The sequence below is a fragment of the Nicotiana attenuata genome, unplaced genomic scaffold (genome assembly GCF_001879085.1).
Source record: "Nicotiana attenuata strain UT unplaced genomic scaffold, NIATTr2, whole genome shotgun sequence".
NCBI lineage: Eukaryota > Viridiplantae > Streptophyta > Magnoliopsida > Solanales > Solanaceae > Nicotiana > Nicotiana attenuata.
The window spans coordinates 76455-96525 of NW_017673242.1; the positions used below are offsets into that span (position 1 = coordinate 76455).

At 36.7% G+C, this 20071-nt stretch overlaps 2 protein-coding genes across 4 annotated transcripts; one reads left to right on the forward strand and one right to left on the reverse strand.

Moving 5' to 3' along the window:
- The first annotated feature begins 2702 nt into the window (after positions 1 to 2702).
- LOC109215820 (keratinocyte proline-rich protein-like) lies at positions 2703 to 4112 on the forward strand. The gene is made up of 2 exons (XM_019379934.1): positions 2703 to 3340; positions 3939 to 4112. Exons 1-2 carry the CDS (start codon positions 2741 to 2743, stop codon positions 3975 to 3977), a joined length of 639 nt encoding a protein of 212 aa, XP_019235479.1. The 5' UTR covers positions 2703 to 2740; the 3' UTR covers positions 3978 to 4112.
- A 7534-nt stretch (positions 4113 to 11646) lies between these two features.
- On the reverse strand, positions 11647 to 17581 carry LOC109215819 (delta(12)-acyl-lipid-desaturase-like). Of its 3 annotated transcripts, none has more exons than XM_019379931.1 (2): positions 17465 to 17581; positions 11647 to 13113 (listed from the first exon to the last, which is right to left on the reverse strand). In XM_019379931.1, exon 2 carries the CDS (start codon positions 13081 to 13083, stop codon positions 11932 to 11934), a length of 1152 nt encoding a protein of 383 aa, XP_019235476.1. In that variant the 5' UTR covers positions 13084 to 13113; positions 17465 to 17581; the 3' UTR covers positions 11647 to 11931. The 3 variants fall into 3 exon arrangements, with proteins under 3 accessions (XP_019235476.1, XP_019235477.1, XP_019235478.1); XM_019379932.1 differs by lacking the exon at positions 17465 to 17581 and adding an exon at positions 14022 to 14110; XM_019379933.1 differs by lacking the exon at positions 17465 to 17581 and adding an exon at positions 13858 to 13877.
- Between the last annotated feature and the right edge of the window lie 2490 nt (positions 17582 to 20071).

Below are 20071 nucleotides of genomic sequence, written 5' to 3' on the forward strand. Positions count from 1 at the left end.
ATGTGGGATCGGGTTGCGCGCCGCAACAAGGAGGAATAAGGGAGAATATTGATACTGTTATTGTTGGAAATATTGATATTGTTATTCTTTATATGGTGGGATCGGGATGCACGCCGCATCAGTTATTGTTTTTGGCATTTATTTATGTTGAAGTTATTATTGAGGTATTGAAATTCCCTAAGGATTGGTTATAGTTGAATACTAGTAAGCTGATTGGGTCCTGTGTTCCTTTAATGCAAGTTCCAGTTATTTTTCATTTCGTGCTTTTTTTCTGTTATTATGAACTGTTACAGGTTATATATATTGTTATGCCCCGTCGTAACCTTGTCACTACTTCGTTGAGGTTAGGCTCGGCACTTACCAGTACATGGGGTCAGTTGTAGTGATACTACACTCTGCACTTCTTGCGCAGATCCCAGTGCTGGACCATATGGACCGTAGATCGAGGTTGCTGCCTTCAGTCCAGTGGAGACCCAAGGTAGTCCTACAGGCGTCCGCAGGCCTTGGCGTCCCCTTCTATCTTGCTTCTTTTCTGTTTTACCTATTTCTGAGACAGATTTGTATTTTCCTGTTCAGACCACTATTTGTAGTATTCGTAGACAGTTCGTGAAATTGTGACACCAGTTCTGGGTGAAGTTTTATTATGGATTTCGTATTAGTATTAAGATAAACTGTTAAATTATGTTCTTTCGCATTTTGATTTTCGCTATTTTCTTATATTATCGGGTAAATTGTTAAAGATAAAGGAAAAAGGTAAAATAATCAATAACGTTGGCTTGCCTAGCGGGTTCAATGTTAGGCGCCATCACGGTCCCGACGGAGGGAAATTCGGGTCGTGACATTTATTGAGAAATTTTTGTCAATTTATTAATTATTATAACTTATGATTATATGTTTATCATAAAATAAATTATATTTATCAGTAAAATTATCTTATCTAAGCACAGTTGTATTTAAAATAAAATGACAAATAGAATATTTTGTATTTGAATCGATCTAGAATCTAAAATTTTGAATAAATTAAGCCATTATAAGTGTAAACAGTTCTAAGGTTATTTAAGTCATTTTAACAGAAAAAGTTCTTATCAGCACTTTTTTATCAAATACTACAGCAACTTATTATCAATTTCAGCACTTGTACCCAAACACGTAACTGCTTATTTATTAAATCAGTTTCAGCACTTAAAAGTGTTTTTCAACACCTAATGCTTATCAGCTACTTCAAATCAGCTAATCCAAACGGGCGCTAAATTTTGTCATTAGTACTTCATTTCAAATTTTCTTTGTTTGTAAAGTGATTTTATTTGAGATGGTTAATTTTTTCAACTATGCTCTGCATGGATAAGGAGAAAACTCTTCAATTAAATAAAAGAGAGTATATTTAACTCAAATTTTATTGTTGGACTCTAATTTTATTATAGTAATTTATTCTTTTTTAATCTGCAGAAACAATTTATATTGTATTTTTTATTGATTAATGACATAGAATAATTTGCAACAGAAAAGAAGACTATGTTATGTGTCTTTTTGAATGAACTTGAAAAGTGCTTCCCTAAAAAATTTTCAAATACCGAAACTAAGTCTAAATTGAATATAATAAATGACGATTGGGGACTTCTATGGGACGGAGCTTTTTTTTATTTTTTTATTATTGAGTTAGATATATAGGATCAACATTCATGAATTTTAGAAATTTATATTTTATATATAACAAAAACACAATTGGCATATATTAATTATGTGATTTAAAAAAATTATTCATCGAGATAGAATACACGCCCAATGCACTTACCCTGTGACTAGTTACTTTATAAACCGTGCAATGTATTCTCATTTGAATTTTGATGTTCTATTGTTTGAAGAGTTGAGAAGAGCAACCTTTTCATGGTTTCCATTTTAAGTTATACATAAATCTTTTCATTTCAAAACAGTTTAAATTGTTTGACATTATTTTATTTGTATATAACTTCTACAACTTTAAAGAATTATGATATCAAACTAACTAAGTTTTCAGTTTCTATTTTGATATTTTGTACTTCAAAATTCGTTCAAGTAGAATGCAACATAAAAATATAATGGTATATTAAATGATGAATACTATAAAAGTAAGGGGATCAGAAATAGCCTAATTTTTACAAATTAAAAAATAGCCCAGTTTTGAAATTAATCGAAATTTAGCTATTTTTTCATGTAAAGATAAAATCTGGAAAAAAATATCCTTAAAATCCGGAAAAAATCCAGCATAATATGGTGGAGTTCAAATTTTTTACATATGAAACTCCAGCATAATATACTAGAACTTCATAATGTGCTGGAGTTCCAACATAATATGTTGGAAGTTTATACACAGGAGCTCCATAATCCAGCATATTATGCTGGAATTTCCGTATTTCAGCTAGGGTATTTTGTCCAAATTTTATCGCCACATGCTATTTTTCAATGACTTTGCAAACGCTGACTATTTTTCGATTACCCGTCAAAAAACCGGCTAGCCCATACTATTTCCAAAAGTATCAAACATTATCCAATTGTACTGGTAACTGGCCCATTTTGAAAGGAAAGGATGTAACTTATTTGCATGTGATATATGTCCTACAGTCACTCTTTTACTAACTGCAGGGAGCAGAATATGATAGCTAACTAATTTACTAAAATCCTACTTACCACAGTAACTTTAATTATGTCTATATATAGATAGCTCATATCTCTTCACTGTATAACACAAACCATTCAGTGAAATATGGCAACCATGAACAATATGCTCATGATGTTAATGGTGACTGCAATTTTGTTTTGCAGCCACCAACAAGCGGCCACGGCGAGAGAAGTGGCCGTGGCCGATGACAGGAACGAGTTACAACTACTCTGGCCATGGGAAATTCCATGTTATTTGACCTGGCCATTCCCGTGGCCACCACCACCGCCATGGCCATGCCCTCCTCCACGTCCACGACCACGACCACGGCCACGACCATGCCCTAGCCCTCCTCCACCACCACGCCCACGACCACGACCATGCCCTAGCCCTCCTCCACCACCACGACCACGACCACGACCATGCCCTAGCCCTCCTCCGCCACCACAACCACGACCACGACCAAGCCCTCCACCACCATCCCCACCCCCTCCCGCCCCGAGTTCGAGCTGCTCAGCTAGTGACGAAGCAAAGATTTACAAGTGCATGTTCAACGAAACTGAAATTGATCCATGCTGCCCAACATTCAAGAGCATACTTGGTGCAAGTTGCCCTTGCTATAAATATGCAGAGAATTTGGATAATCAAGTGTTAATTACTATTGAATCTTACTGTGATGTTGATAGCCCTTGCAAGGGTGTTCAGGTAAGTTATAACCCCCTTCTATCATTTTTTATATGTCGTTTAAGATTTTGACACACTTTTAATAGCACTAATCATGATGTGTAATTGACTAAATTACCCTTACTTTTCCCATAAATGAGTGATAAATGATTGTACGTCTTCTTCAAACATTAAGGGTGGAATCGGGATAAAAACTAGTTTTCTAAAACACATACATGTCGTTTGTCAATTTTTTTTCAATTTTTTTCTTCAAAAATGTGTTTGTCCATAAAATTTTACAAGCTTTTGGAAATTTTTCGAAAATGAGTTTATCAAAATGATTTTGACCATTTTTTCAAAAAATTTCAGAATTATTTTTTCCACTCACCAAAATTACAATATTTTTTCAAGTGAAATACATGTCCAAGTATAATTTTAAATACCATTTTTCAAATTAACTCCAAATATATAATTTTTAGTCCAAACGCCTACATAAATTGTGAGCTTTTGCATTTCAAACAGTTCATTGTTTTCCTTTTCTTTTCTTCACTTTTTCAAATTGTTTTTCTATTTGGTGAAGTAGTTCTTCGTTTAAAAATATATACAGTGCCTAATGCTGCATTATGTTAATTAATTTTAGGTGATTAAGCTGTCCAAGGAGGAGGAGAAGAAGAAGTAATTAAAAATAAAGTATTAGTGTTTAATTCCAAATCATGTATTAGTAGATGATTTGCTATTAGTTATCCTTTATGTTGAAAGTCTCTAAGTTATGTTTTTTGTCTTCCTTGTTGTGTTTCAGAAATAACTTGACATATCTGTCAAAATCTTAGTACTAATAATAAGAATATTATAATACTGTTATAAATAAAATTTTATTTATGGTGAATGTCTATATTTAGAGAGATTCTAGGGTTTATTACTTGGTGGCTAAGTCACCCTCTCCCTATAAATAGAGGGTTCTATTCCATTTTAATTCATCCCAAAAGTTCAATAAGAATTCCCTCTCTCTCTTTCTCTGCAATATTGTTCTTCTACTTTTATTATTTTATTACACGTTATCAGCACGAGACTCTAACCAATTGAGTAGAAGCTTTGGGATTGAGCATAATGATTGTCAATTATTCCATAAACTTCCTTCATGATTAAATTCTGGATTTAAGGTAAGTATTTTACCGTATTTTTCTCTCTTATTCTGTACTTTGATTTTAAATACAAGCAAAGACAACAAAGTTTGATTATAACTCTAATGGAGTTTGTAAGAAATTATAACCACCTGAAGTGGTAAAGTTTCTATGCCTCGTCATGATCAAATTCATGTATGATTGTGGGCAAAGAATTGAAAACTCGTCCCATTGAATTTGCTCCATTCTCATTCCCTTAAGAGAATGTGATAGCAGTATGTGATAAGTCTGAAAGAAGACAAAATTATTACTGTGAATGTATCAATGGATATGGACGTGGCAATAGACGAAATTATAATCGTCATCATTTGTGGTAATGAGAAAATAAGGATTCTCAAAATAATCTTTCACTCTGTGAAAAACATTTGCATCGATTTGACATGAGATTTTGTAAAGCACATATAGATGATTATGGTCCATTCATGATGTGAATGTGATAACATCTGATTTATGAATACATATTCATTCTTGGAAGAATATGAACGTGCTAGTGGTAGTGAATATACCACACTCACCTCTAGAAGGAGGTTTGAGATGATATAAGAAATCAATGTCATTATTATGGCATGAATGGTCATTGGTCACATACCTATTGTACGCCAAAATATTTTGGCATTGTGATTGTTAAAAGACAACGGTAATGCAAGAAACAGATCTTGCATATAATTTTGACCATAACCATAATGGTATAACTTTCTCTTTAAAAGAGATATTCACCATATGGGTGTTGATGAATATGTGGTACTACAAAATTAATCGAGAACTCTGGGAGAGCCAATTATACTATTTTGGAGAAACACAATTAATTACCAATAAGGTATTGTGTTGTAGTAAGACTCAAAGAAACTTATTCAGTTTCCAAAGTATACGCGAAAGCGGTTGATTATATTGAGACTATAAATAAAGGAAAGATTTAATATCTTCTATTAGTACAACTTGTAGCGAGGTAATATGTATGTGAAAAGCTACCCGCTTTATTCTCCAATTTGTACTACATAAACAAAAGAATACCACAATGAAATGAATATTTATTGATATAAAAACCCATATTTATTCATAATTGCACACATCATGGTGTAAACCTGGAGTTTATCAATATTGATAATTTATCCAGTTGGCATAATTGGTTTAGCCATGTTAATTCAAGTATGATGTGCAAAAATAAAAGAGAATTCACATGGGTAAATATTAAAGAACTAGAAAGTTCTTTACGAATTCTCTTACATTGCTTGTTCTCATTAATTAATAGACCAATTAAAATTGGGATTGAATCCCACGAATGCTGGAAATATCAAAGGTGAATATGGGCCCATTCACCTGCCATGTATACCACATAAGATGCATCTATGAGATGGTTACATGTGCAATTATTATTGACCCGCAACCTGGTGTTTGCGAGGTAACTTGCTCAATAATTTAATATAGAGCATAATTTCCAGATTTTTTATTCAAGATAGTTCTTCTTGATAAGTTGGTTTACATCACAGTTGGTTTAGCAAAATAATTTATTGAGTGCCTCCACTTAATAGCTAAACTATTGCTTATGAGAACAAAGTTATATTATATCAGTTTGATATACGTTATATACGAAAGTATATTATTTTCTCCCCTCACAAGTGGTTCAGGGTCAGGAACCAAATAATTCCATCTTATTATTATTGATGTGCGGTGTATATTATGATTAACACCATAACGCACAAAGATGGGTTCTCAAAGTTGAGGAAACAAGTTAGTTTTTCTTGCGTGTATCTTCTAGATGGTCTCATGTGTGCCTATTGTCATCACGCAACCTCGCGTTTGCAAAATTAATGGCACAAATAATTCGATTACGGGCGCAATTCCCCGATAATCCAATTAAGTCTATTAGACTTGATAATGCTGCTGAGTTTTCATCCCAAGCATTTAATGATTATTGCTTATCAATTGGGATAAAAATGGAACATCCTGTAGCTCATGTTCACACTCAAAATGGCCTTGCAGATTCTTTAATTAAACGTCTGCAATTGATAGCAAGACAGTTACTCATGAAAACGAGGTTACCCACTTCTGTTTGGGGTCACGTCATTTTGCATGCAGCAATGCTAGTTTGTCTCAGACCGACAAATTATCATAAATATTCCCCGTTGCAATTAGTTTTGGGTCATGAACCTAATATATCCCATTTAAGAATTTTTGGATGCGCAGTATATGTGCCTGTAGCACCACCATATCGCACCAAAATGGGTCCGCAAAGAAGGTTAGGAATATATGTTGGGTTTGAATCGCCCTCCATTAGTCGCTACCTCGAAACATTGACGGGGGATTTGTTTACTGCGCGATTTGCAGACTGTCGATTCGATGAGACAATTTCCCAAAATTAGGGGGAAAATTTGGTGAAACCAAACGGAAAATTTTGTGGAAAAATCCATCATTATCTCATCTTGATCCACGTGCCTCTATTTGTAAAAAAGAGGTGCAAAAGATTATCCATTTGCAGAGAATAGCAAATCAAATGCCAGACGCATTTACGGATTTGAAAAGGATAACAAAATCATATATCCATGCAGAGAATATTCCAATCCGTATTGATGTCCCTATTGGACAATCTTCTAGTGTCATAGCTAATGAGTCAAAAGCACGCCTAAAACGTGGCAGACCATTAGGTTCCAAAGATCAAAATCCTAGAAAAAGGAAAACAAATGATCAAAAAGACACTACGAAAGAATCTCATGAAGGAATCCACGATTTAATAAAGTGAGGATCTTGAACCTCAATCTGTTGGAGAATGTCGACAAAGACTTGATTGACCAAAATGGCAAGAAGCAATCCAATCATAGTTGAATTCACTTGCAAAATGTGAAGTTTTTGGGCCTGTAGTCCAAACACCTAATGGTGTTAAGCCTGTTGGCTATAAATGGGTCTTTGGACGCAAGAGAAATGAGAAAAACGAGGTACAAAGATATAAGGCACGCCTTGTTGCACAAGGATTTTCACAAAGGCCTGGTGTCGATTTTGAAGAGACATGTTCACCCGTTATGGATGCTATAACTTTCCGTTGATCTCATTAGTTTTGCTGTCCATGAAAAGCTTGACATGCATTTAATGGATGTGATTACCGCCTACCTTTATGGCTCACATGATAATGAGATATACATGAAAATTCCCGATGGATTTAAAATGCCAAACGCACATAATTCAAAGTCCCGGGAAATGTTTTCAATCAAATTGCAAAGATCTTTGTATGGTCTAAAGCAATCAGGACGAATGTGGTATAATCGTCTTAGTGAGTATTTATTAAAGGAAGGCTATATAAATGATGTTATTTGCCCATGTGTTTTTATAAAGAAAACAACATCGGAATTTGTTGTACTTGCCGTATATGTTGATGACATAAACCTTGTGGGAACTCCTATAGAACTCCAAAAGGCAATTGATTATTTAAAGAAGGAATTCGAGATGAAAGATCTCGGAAAGACAAAATTATGTCTTGGTTTGCAAATTGAACATTTGGCAAACGGAATTTTCGTCCATCAATCTGCCTACATAGAAAAGGTATTGAAATGGTTTTACATGGATGGAGCACATCCATTAAGTACTCCGATGGTTGTTCGATCACTTGATGTGAATAAGGATCCATTCGGACCTCAAGAAGAGAATGAAGAGCTACTTGGTCCTGAAGTACCATATCTTAGTGCAATTGGTGCACTAATGTATCTTGCCAATACTACAAGGCCTGACATAACGTTTTCAGTTAATGTCTTAGCAAGATATAGCTCTGCTCCCACAAGGAGACATTGGAATGGGATCAAACACATATTGCGGTATCTAAAAGGGACTACTGATATGGGCTTATTTTATGGCAATAATTGCAGTCCTGATCTTGTTGGTTATGCCGATGTTGGATATTTATCCGACCCACACAAGGCTCGATCTCAAATAGGTTATGTGTTTACCTGTGGAAACACTGCCATATCTTGACGATTGACTACGCAATCAATTGTGGCTACTTCATCTAATCATGCTGAGATAATTGCTATTCATGAAGCAAGTCGAGAGTGTGTGTGGTTGAGGTCTATAATACACCTTATTCGAGACAAATGTGGTTTGAAGTGTGACAAACTATCCATAATTTTGTATGAAGATAATGCAGCATGCATAGCTCAATTGAAGGGAGGATTCATAAAAGGAGATAGGACAAAGCACATTTCACCAAAGTTATTCTTCACACATGATCTTCAAAAGAATGGTGATATCAATGTGCAACAGATTCGTTCAAGTGATAATATGGCTGATTTGTTCACAAAATCCCTACCAACGTCAACCTTCAAGAAGCTAGTGTACAAGATTGGGATGAGAAGGCTCAAGGATGTGAATTGATGCTCTCATCAGGGGGAGTAAATGCGCGCTCTTTTTTCCTTACAGGGTTTTGTCCCACTGGGTTTTCCTTGCAAGGTTTTTAACGAGGCAACCAAAAGGCGTATTATTAGATGTGTACTCTTTTTCCTTTTCTAGAATTTTTTTTCCCACTGGATTTTATTTTAGTTAAGGTTTTAACGAGGCACATTATCTGTTGAATAGACATTCAAGGGGGAGTGTTATAAATAGAATTTTATTTATGGTGAATGTCTATATTTAGAGAGATTCTAGGGTTTATTACTTGGTGGCTAAGTCACCCTCTCCCTATAAATAGAGGGTTCTATTCCATTGTAATTGATCCCAAAAGTTCAATAAGAATTCTCTCTCTCTTTCTCTGCAATATTGTTCTTCTACTTTTATTATTTTGTTACAAATACATAAAATCTCTCATCTTGTTTATTTTCACGTACGATTGATTTTTTCCTAATTCTTTAGAATGTTCATCTAATTCTATTTGAAAAAGTCCTGATTTACAATCAAACTTGGAATATATCTAACTATATTTATCTTTTTGAACATTAATTCTTTTCGTGATAAAGGTTAACTATAAGCATCGACTAACTCCGTACCAGCAACCACAATAATACAGACGACGTAAGCATTATCCGGAATAATTAGGCATCGACTAACTCTGTACCAAAAAACTTGCATCAATTATAATAAGATCATAACTTAGCATCAAAGCCGGATTTAGGGCAGTTTTACGTGTTCAAATGAATACATTGCATTTGCCTCAAACTATGTTACATATGAAGAAAAAAAAATTGAAAACATAAACATATAATAATAAGGTCAAACTGAGCATGTTAGAACTTATTGATCCTAAATTCCAAATTCGGTTCGATTGAGCAGCAAAATCGCGACGATTCAAGTTGACTTAAGTCTATCCTTCATGGATAAAATTAATGGTGACAAAATGGTTAAAATATTAGTTCCGCTCATATTATCCACTAAAAAATGAATTGATAGTGAACTTTTAAAAATGGGCAAAATATGGCTAGGATCCATATTATTCACTTAATAAATAAATACTTAATGGATAATTAATGGGGCATTTGCATCTATACCCGTTTTTTGAGTCACGTTTTAACTTGTACCCGCTTTGCCAAAAAAATTGCAAGCATACCCACTTTTTTGCGTAACTTCAGTATACGGGCCTGAAGTAGCAAAGGCAATCACGCAAACTTCAGCATTCTAGTAGACGGGCCTGAAGTAGCAAAAATTGCTGAACCAAGTGTGCTGAAGTTTTTGTTTGTAATTGCTGAACTTCAGCATGTTTTAGTTGAAGTTTTTCACGTAAACTTAGTGTTGGCTGAAATTTTTGTTTGTAATTGCTGAACTTAAGCATTCTAGTAGCTGAAGTTTTGTTCTCTATTTGCTGAAGTTTTTGTTTGTAATTGCTGAACTTAAGCATTCTAGTAGCTGAAGTTTTGTTCTCTATTTGTTGAAGTTTTTGTTTGTAATTGCTGAACTTCAGCATGTTTTAGCTGAAGTTTTTCACGTAAACTTAGTGTTGACTGAAGTTTTTGTTTGTAATTGTTGAACTTAAGCATTCTAGTAGCTGAAGTTTTTTTCTCTATTTGCTGAACTTCAGCATGTTTTAGCTGAAGTTTTGTTATAAATTTTCTGAACTTCAGCATGTTTTATGCTATCATGTAATTGATTTTTTGTACAGATAATAAGTTTATCATAAGTAGAATTAGTAACTTAAAAAACTAGATAAATGATTTAGCACAACAGGTTAAAATACATTGATAATGTATAAAGCTGAATCAAACAAGTTACTATCATCTTCTTCAGAACTTACTTTAGAAAGTTATTTATAATTTGTTTTTAAATAATCTGATAAATATACTTATGGCAATCATCCCCATGAAACTGAAGTTTCATAGCAGCACCAACAGCAGTAGAAGAAAGAAGAAGAAAAAGAAGAAGAAGAAGAAGAAGAAGAAAACGAAGGAGGAGAAGGAGGAGGAGAAAGGGGCTGAAGTTGTTTAAAAAGTGGGTACAAGTTAAAACTTTTAAAAAAAAAATGGGTATAGGTTAAATGGGGGCGACCAAATAGGGCGCCCCGTGTAATTTTTACATAATAAATTGGTTTAACTTTTACATTTACAAAACTCAAAATTAGAATTCCTTAAATTTGAGAGACTAGAAATTATCCCAAAACTGATCACATTCAAGAAGCCATACTCATATTATTAACCAGTTAAGCCATTTTCTATCTGTATTAAATATGAGTGGGTCAAATATTTTATCCGTTTTTACATTATTATTTGACCCGTACATATCCGACCGACCCGCCCCACCCGTTTGCCACCCCAAGACAAGAGTGATCAATAGTTTAGGCACAGGGAGATGACAAGTAATATACAGATTTTATTGTAACTTCAATTATGAAGCTAAATCTAAAGGGCAGCTATCAGAAGAATGATGACTATTTTGATAAAGGATATGGTCATGAATCCAACTGTTGATGTCATTTATTCGAATTTAAAAGCTAACCCACTTTTAAAAATAGCCCCATTCTTATTAAACTACCCAATTTGTACATATTGTCAATTTTTTTTATATTATTTTTTTGGTAAGAGAGAAACTCACAATCGCGACAACCTCTGCCACAGCCTCTGTCCTTCGGGTGACCACTTTGTGCGCACCGAGTAAACCTCTCCCGTGGAGATATAAACCGCACTAGGCAAACCTTGTGCAACATGCTTAAACCCAGAAGGCATTGAAGGGGATGACCGCCCATGACCAGTAAAATTGTAGACATACACAAAAACTCAGTACCTTTTAGATTGCTCATTTTAGTCTTCCCAAAGGCATATAACTTAAAACTGGTAGTTCATTACATAAAGATTACATACTAAAGGGAGGTGGAGGATGCATTTTGTTCCTCAATTTTTACCCTTCGTTTTCTCTCTGTTTCATCAAACATAAACCTCCCTTTACTTACAAGTACAAAACACTAGCTAAATTAACTTCAAATCCATAGTACATACTTAGACTCTTAGACTCAGACCAAACATAACCAAAGACCAATTCCAAATTCCAAGTTCAGAGTTTGTTTTTGTACCAGAAAACACCTTTGCCTTGAGAAGCTTCATCTTTCTCAACATAGATACACTCTTTTGCTTCCCTCCACATCGCCTTGAAAACCGGGGTTCCATCGAATTGGTAGTAGTCTCCGAGTAATGGCTTGACTGCTTTTGTTGCCTCCATTGCGTTGTAGTGTGGCATGGTTGAGAACAGATGGTGTACGACGTGAGTGTCGGTGATGTTGTGGAAGACCTTGTTTAGAATGCCATAGTCTCTGTCGACGGTTGCCAAAGCTCCCCTTAGCCAATCCCACTCGGATGAATCGTAGTGAGGCAATGACGGGTGAGTGTGCTGCAAATAAGTGATCAAGACAAGGAAGCCATTCACGATTAGGAGGGGTACGCCATACATACACACGAGCCAAGCTAGCCCTTTTACCAAGGCAATACGATATAGTAGATAACCAGCTCCAAGAACTCCAGCATCAGAAAGGAAGATCTGTAGCCTCTCGCGGTCATTGTAGATTGGGCCGTAAGGGTCATAGTGACATGCAAAGCGATCATAATGTCGGCCAGAAACATTGAAAGCCAAGTACAATGGCCAGCCAAGAGTAAGGGTGATTGTAAGTGAAATAACCCTGCCAGGTGGATTGTTCAAGTACTTGGAATACCATCCGAGTTGTGATTTCGGCTTAGGCACAAAGACCTCATCACGCTCGAGAGAGCCAGTGTTGGAGTGGTGGCGACGATGACTATATTTCCAAGAGAAGTACGGGACCATCAGAGCAGAGTGGAGGATAAGCCCAACAGTGTCATCGACCCACTGGTAATCACTAAAGGCATGGTGGCCACATTCGTGCGCAATAACCCAAATACCAGTGCAAACACAACCCTGACAAATCCAATAAATAGGCCATGCAATGTAGCAATACGGGGACGGGAGGAGGTGAAAGTAAGTGGTGGCAATGTAGTACAAGATGGACACCAGTATAAGGTCATACACCACATAGGAGAAGGAACGAACGAGAGAACGCTGAAAGCAGTGAGGTGGGATGGCCTTCTTGATATCACCAACTGTGAAAGGGGGCTTTGAGGTTGGTACCTTTTCAAGAGGATTCTTCTTTTCGCCGGTCTTGCCGGTTACAACAGACATATTACCGCCGGCTCCCATTTTCGCTTCCTTACCTCTTCAATCCCGAACCTGCAAAATGTACGTTAGTCTTGCTTCACTTAACAATTCGCCGATTATTTTCTTGATATAAGATAATCTATAAGCAAACAGATCAATGCATAAAAGAAAGAAAAATTAAACATTTGCAAAATAAGTGTGGTCCCATAATGTATCCACCCCACAATCAATAAAGTCAAGAACCAAATCAGACATGAAAGGTCTTGATTTAGAGATCAAACTATCATTGGCAGAGAAGAAGTACCAAATCAACAATTCAATCAACTGACAGAAACATGAGGTCTATAGCAACAGGGTCCACATAAAATTCCAAAACAGAAATATGAGGCCAGAAATTGTCACTCATTTATAACTCAAATACAGAAACATAAAGAAGACTAATACATCAAAAGATTCACATTATGCACAGATACACAATCATAATACAGCACATTACAGCTATACCTAATAAATGCCCAAATCAAAGTCATTATCACCACAAATTTTCATGAATCATAGAACTAAAGTTGCAAAGATCAGCAAATATGTAGATTATAACCAAGTGCATAGTGCCTAAACCAAAGGGCAGCCCGGTGCACAAGGCATCCCGCGTTCACATAGGGCCCGGGGAAGGGCCGCACCCCAAGGGGCGTGATGCATACAGTCTACCATAATCCAAGCATTAGAGGTTGTTTCTACCGCTTGAACCCCAAGGTACAAAAAATACTGAATAACTGATAATCAGACAGCAAACCACTTATACTGGATGGGGAAAACCTGAATGAAATGAAACTTTTTCATGGGAAAGGAATGTTTCATCATTTGCATATTAGGTAAATGTGTATATAACACACACATACATACATACACAAGAAAATTGACTACAAAGAGTTGGCATCAATCATTCATTTTTCATCACTTGAACTAGAAGTAGATTGTACCTAATGCCAAAAGAATATTAGGCCAGTTTCCACATCTAAACAACTTGACAAGAAGTAGATTAATAAGAGTTCCCTCGAGAAAAGAATATCATCACTCTGTGTACTACGCCAAATATAATGCTTTCTCACTGGCCGTAGGCCAATAAGTACTATAAGGGCAGCCCGGTGCACTAAGCTCCAGCTATTTGTGGGGTCTGGGGAAGGGCCGAACCACAAGGGCCTATTGCAGGCTAATAAGTACTATTTTTATCAAATTCAATATATCATTAAAAAGGGCAGCCAGTGCACAAAACATCCCGCATTCACACAGGGTCCAAGGAAGGGCCACACCCCAAGTGATGTTATAGACAGCCTACCTTATTGCAAGTATTAGTGGTTGCTTCCACGGCGCGAACGCGTGACCTATAGGTCACACGGAGACAATTTTACCGTTGCTCGATGGCTCCCCTTCGACATATCATTAGATTAAATCAATTTTCAAACATACTCCAATCTCTCAACCAGTGAAAACTCAACAACTAATGACAATATAAGTAGCTTAATTAAGTTTCTATATGTATAATTAGAGTTTGCTTACTCTGAAATAACTTCTACAGGTAGTTCACATTTCCTACACGTTATTCGACTTTTTCCAGTTCCTTCAAATTCAAAACATTGCAACAGTGATGTGATAACATCAATATTAATTTAATTAATTAAAGAAGAAAAATTAGGCTGGTGCTACTCAACGATAATGCCGGTTATTGACTTTAAGCTAGGACCATTGGACCCTCATCTATTAATTAAAAGGTAAACAATTAATAACATCCACCAACCAACCAATTAAAATAGACAGCAAAAGTAATTAAAAAGTATAGCACTACTACAACATTAATTTTCCAGGTCATAAATCACTTCTCACATCCACCTCTAGGGAGAAATCCTATCAAAAATTTTAGAGAATAAAATATTGAAGGTATGCCATTTGGCCACTTAGGCCACTTGTGTTTTGTTTTTTACTTGTGAGAGAATAGATAAGTCTCAACCATAACATTTGTATTCTGTGCTTATATACCAAAAGGGGTCTATCGGAAATGATCTCTCTATCTTCACAAGGTAGGATAAGGTCTGCATACACACTATCCTCCCTAAATCCCACTTGTAGGACCGCACTGCGTATGTTGTTGTCATTGTCAGGGGCAGATTTAGGGGGCGGAAGGGGATTAGCCGGACCCATCCAATTTGTATCTCTGTATATTATATTTTGAATCCCCTTGATACAGCCCAAAAGCATAGCTCAGTGGTCAAAGGGGTTGCCGGTTCAATCCCCACTGGCCACAATTTCTTTTACGTAATTTTTTAACTTTTTCCTTTTTTTGAACCCCCTCCAAAAATCCTGTCTCTGCCACTGGTTGTTGGTGTTGTAAAAACCACTATACCAATCAACCAAATTGGTACTACTACCTACACCAGAATTCCTTCTCCTCTCTTTTTTTAAGAAAAATATAAAATTTCCAGCACAAAGTACGCTAGCTAATTTCTTCTCATCTACACGATGTACCAGGGACCCATGCCGCATGCCGCAGTAGTGGGGAGACGTACTGAGAGATACCTAGTGGAATAGTCGAGGTCAATGCAAACTAACTCGAACCCCACCATCGTTAAAACGAAAAAATATAACCAAAAGAAAATACCTAGCACAAAAACTGTATAGTAAATCTTGACCATTCAAAGGAGTACTACTCTGATTTATGTCCCCATCTGGGAAGTACAGAATCTTTAGGCAGTCATTTGAAATAATTACTATGATATGTACTTTGAATCTAATCAAATACTGTGAACCTATTTCCTTTTTGGTCCGTTCAAAAAAGAATGGTCCCTTTCTAAATTTGGTAATAATTTTAACTTAAACTTACAATTCTACCCTTAATGAGAGCTTTATAACCACACAAATGCTTTGGCCCCCTTTTTGGCTTGTTTAGGACCACATATTCCAAAAGTCTTCATTTTTTCTTAAACTCCGTGTCCAGTCAAACAGGTTCACATAAATTGGAACGGAGGGAGTATGATTTTATTTTTAATAGATTTTTATTGTTCAGATTCTAAGCAGTAATAAGATCAATGATTTTCATAAAAGCTAATGCTTTTACAAAAATTGATAACCCAAAGTAGATATTCAAAATCATTTTTCAAAATCCTCTTTAGAAAAAGAAATTCAAAACATACAAACAACTCAGCCGCTGCGGTACCTACTGAAACATGTGAATAGAAAAAAAATTTAAAAGAAAAAGACTTTGTGAGGTCAATAGAAGCAAGAATCACTTTTTCTTTTTTCTTTTTTTTTCATGATGGAAAAGTAGATTTGTCAAAATCATAACGCCCCACATAATGATTTGAACAAATCAAATCGAAATTAAAAAAATGAGTAACACACAAAAAAAGACTGATATAAATTATAAGCAAAGATTGATTTGGCCGGTAGCCGCCACCTAAAAAAGATTAAAAATTTCATTTTTCTACCCTCAAACACTTTTCAAATTCTCACATTAAACATGCTCCAAAAACTCAAAGTTTGTGAAAAATGTGTACTTACCGCTCTCAAGCAAAAGAAAAAAAAAAACATAAAAATAGTATTTTTAAAATACTAATCATTCAAAAATCAAAACCAAAAGATTTCTCTGCTTACATAGCTCATGCATGCAAATTCTTTATTTCTGCAAAAAACTAAAATAAACCCAGAGAATTACCTATCACAAAAAGTTTTTTTTTTTAAAAAAAAAAACATTTTTTCTCTACAGATGACTCATGCATGCAAAAATTCACACAAAAACATAAATTAAAGGCTTTTTCTGACAAATTTAAATTTGTGACCCTGCCTCTGTAAAATCTAAAGAGAAACCTACGCTCTTAATTAGAAGTCTTGGGTTCAAGTCTCCTGGGCACCAAGTCTTATCTAGCATGAATCCAGATTAATCAGAATCTCAATTAAAAGAAACCCAAAAAATTACATTTCACAAAATAGTTTTTAAAAAAACACACTTTTTCTCTAAATATGGCTCATGCATGCAAAAATTTACACACAAAACAGAAATCATAGGCCTTTGTGACAAATTTAAATATATGACTGTTCTTGCAAAGTCTAAAAAGAAATCTTAATTCTTAATTAGAAGTCTCGGGTTCAAAAGTCTCTCCTTTAACAAGCCTTATGTAGCGCAAATCCAAATTAATCAGATGACGTAGCTCGAATCCAAATTAATCAGAGCTCGAATCCAGATTAATCAGAGCCCCAATGCGAGCACCAGACATGGAAAATCAAAGAAAAACTAAAGAGAAACCCATTACAGATCTGGCCAAGAAAAACTCAATGCAGCTAAAATCAATCAAAAAAACCCACAACAAATCAGGAAAATTCAAATTAAAAAATGCAGGTGAAAAAAATGGAAATAATTGGAGGAGAAAATTACCTCTTTAGCCTTTAGCCTTCACTCCCCACACACACACTCTCTCTCTCTTTCTAGTAGGGAAAGAGAAGAGGCTAATTTTTTTTTGGGTATTTGAGGAAAAATGGGATTCACAAAAAGGGAGTTGTGTAAATATATATAATAGGCGATATAAGGGGAGGATCCTGCGACGGTCCTCCTTCCTTACATGCATGCTTAAACGTAACAAGCTCTCGAGGTGTCTACGTGTCATAATTTCATTGGTAGTTCGACACGTCATTCGATATCTTGGTCTTTAGAGTAGAACAAATATGGCATATTTGGAGATCTGATTTTTTTAATTTTTTTGGTTCTTGATACCCTTATATATATATTCAACTATTGCACTTCGAGTCGCATCCTTTTTCTTGTGATTAATTAGCCCCATAATTAAAACCTATTTGAAGGGGAAGCGTTCTTTATCTTTCTGATTCGCAGACCATTGCAAAAAGAAAGGAGTTCAGGATAGGAAAGTTAAATTACCTAATTTTCAATCTTAATATAGATAAAGATTAAATATACATATTTATTACGTAAAATGTATTTATCCATACGTCACAATTTGAATTGACTAGAAATATATGAAAAATACGTAGTAAGCAATATTACTGACTCTCGAATTCATAACGGGTTATAATTTTGACCTTGCTCAAAATAACACTCCTATGGCGATAGGCCTTCACCAAAAGAGAAGTTCGACTTCGCTCAAATTTACAACTGGTTATAATTTCGACCTCGCTCGAATTGACACCCTTACGGCCATTGGCCACCGCCGGGTAAAAGTAAAAATTTTCCCATCCGAATCAACAGATCGAATCTCGACCTCGTTCGAATATATGTCATAAATTAACTCCGCCCAAGATGGCGTCTCCAATTTCAACCATGCATGAGCATATAAGTCAAACTTTCGCCTAGGTTGGCAACTCTAAGTTCGACCTCGCTCGAATACATATGGAAAAATTGATTTCGCCTAAATTAGTAAGTCGGAATTCAATCCCGCTCGAGTATACAAGTCAAAACTAATTTCGCCCAAGATGGCGAATTTAAATTCGACCTCGTCTGAATTAAGGTTGGTTCCGCCTGAGTTGGCAAATCAGAAGTCAACCTCGTCCAAACTCACAAGTTCGTATTCACAATTAAAAGGGTCAGGGACTCATCACAATGAAAATCAAAAGATACACAAATAAAGGCGAAACAACCATTTTATTCAAATATACGTGCGTGACAGCCGCACCCTACAAAAGACCGAAGCGGGCCCTTGGGAAAAGATGAAAGTAAACAACAAAAGAACAAAGAAAAAACTAAGTGCAAAGGTTGCAGCAAAAGCTTCACTCAGCATCATCCCCACCGTCGTTCTCCCTAACATCATCGTCATCATCAGAAGGCAACTCATCCTCGTTATCAACGCCCTCACCAGCCTCCGGTTTCGCAGGGTCATAACCGCAGGCAGTGCCATCCTCGCATGTCTTCGCCCGAGCATCTTCAAAGGCGGCCTCTGGAATATTCCCCGCCTCCCACAAACCCTTGTATATCTCTCGCTGGGCCTCGCCGTGGACCCATAGCTCATACAAGCGGCGGGGGACCGCGGCTGAGGCAGATTCGACCCGGGCCAACAGTTGTTCCTTCTCGGCCTCAAGTGCCACGACCCGATCTCCTAGGCTCGAAGCCTCCTAGTCAATTTCACCAATAAGCTCCTCGAGCCGAGCCTCCCTCAGTGTGGCCGTTGCCCTCTCAGACTCCTGCTCAAATTGGAGGACGCGGATAGTGTCCTCCAGCGCTGCCGCTCTCGCCAAAGCCGACGTCCGAGCCTCCTCGGCACTTTCCATCCCAGCCACTTTCTTTTCCAGCTCGGCCAACTTCCCCATCCATTCTGCGCTCAAAACTTCTACTCTGGTAGCATTTTGCTCAAGTTCGGCTTGCAGAGACAACACCTTCACCCGAAGGTCCTCGCACTCCGCGGCAACCCCTTTGCGCACCTCGAGTTCCTCGTCTTTGGTACAAAGCATCTCCTCGAGCTCATTGCATATGCGGATAGACCGCACCAGCTCCTGATCTTTTTTCTCCAACTCCTCCCTAGTAGACTGGGTGCTAGTACCTGCCTTGAGCCGCTCGTGCATCTCACGGCACTTGTTGCGATACCGACAATACTTCTCGAGCATTTTCAAAAAAAATCTTGGCCCGCGTCTCAGCTCTACGAGCACTCTTGACCTCTAGCATGTAAGACAAAAAACAAAAAGAGAGAAGAAGGAGAAAGAGAAGAAAGGAGTCAGTAAAGACAAAGGTCACAAAGCAAAAAAACAAAAAGGAACTCACTCTTAAGCCCATCGCGGCCACACCGCGTGACAACTCGGAGTCACTGACTTCCTGAAAAGCTCCGCTTTCTGCGGCTGAGCATAGAAGGTCAAATTGTGGCACAAAATCCACCGTGTCTTGCAGCAGGTTGAGATCCGATGGAATTTCAAGTATTCGGGAAGGGCCTCCCGCTCTCACTACAGTTCGGGTAAAGCCCTCCTTAAACATCCTTATGTCCTCAGGATCAATGTCGGATTCAGACTCATAATCATCAACCATGACGCCTTTCCCCCTCTCATC

Excerpts from the sequence above, each read along its gene's own strand:
- LOC109215819 (XM_019379931.1), bottom strand. The coding sequence starts at position 13,083 with ATGGGAGCCGGCGGTAATATGTCTGTTGTAACCGGCAAGACCGGCGAA.
- LOC109215820 (XM_019379934.1), top strand. The coding sequence starts at position 2,741 with ATGGCAACCATGAACAATATGCTCATGATGTTAATGGTGACTGCAATT. Across the intron at positions 3,341-3,938 it reads GCCCTTGCAAGGGTGTTCAG|GTGATTAAGCTGTCCAAGGA; the intron begins GTAAGTTATAAC and ends AATTAATTTTAG.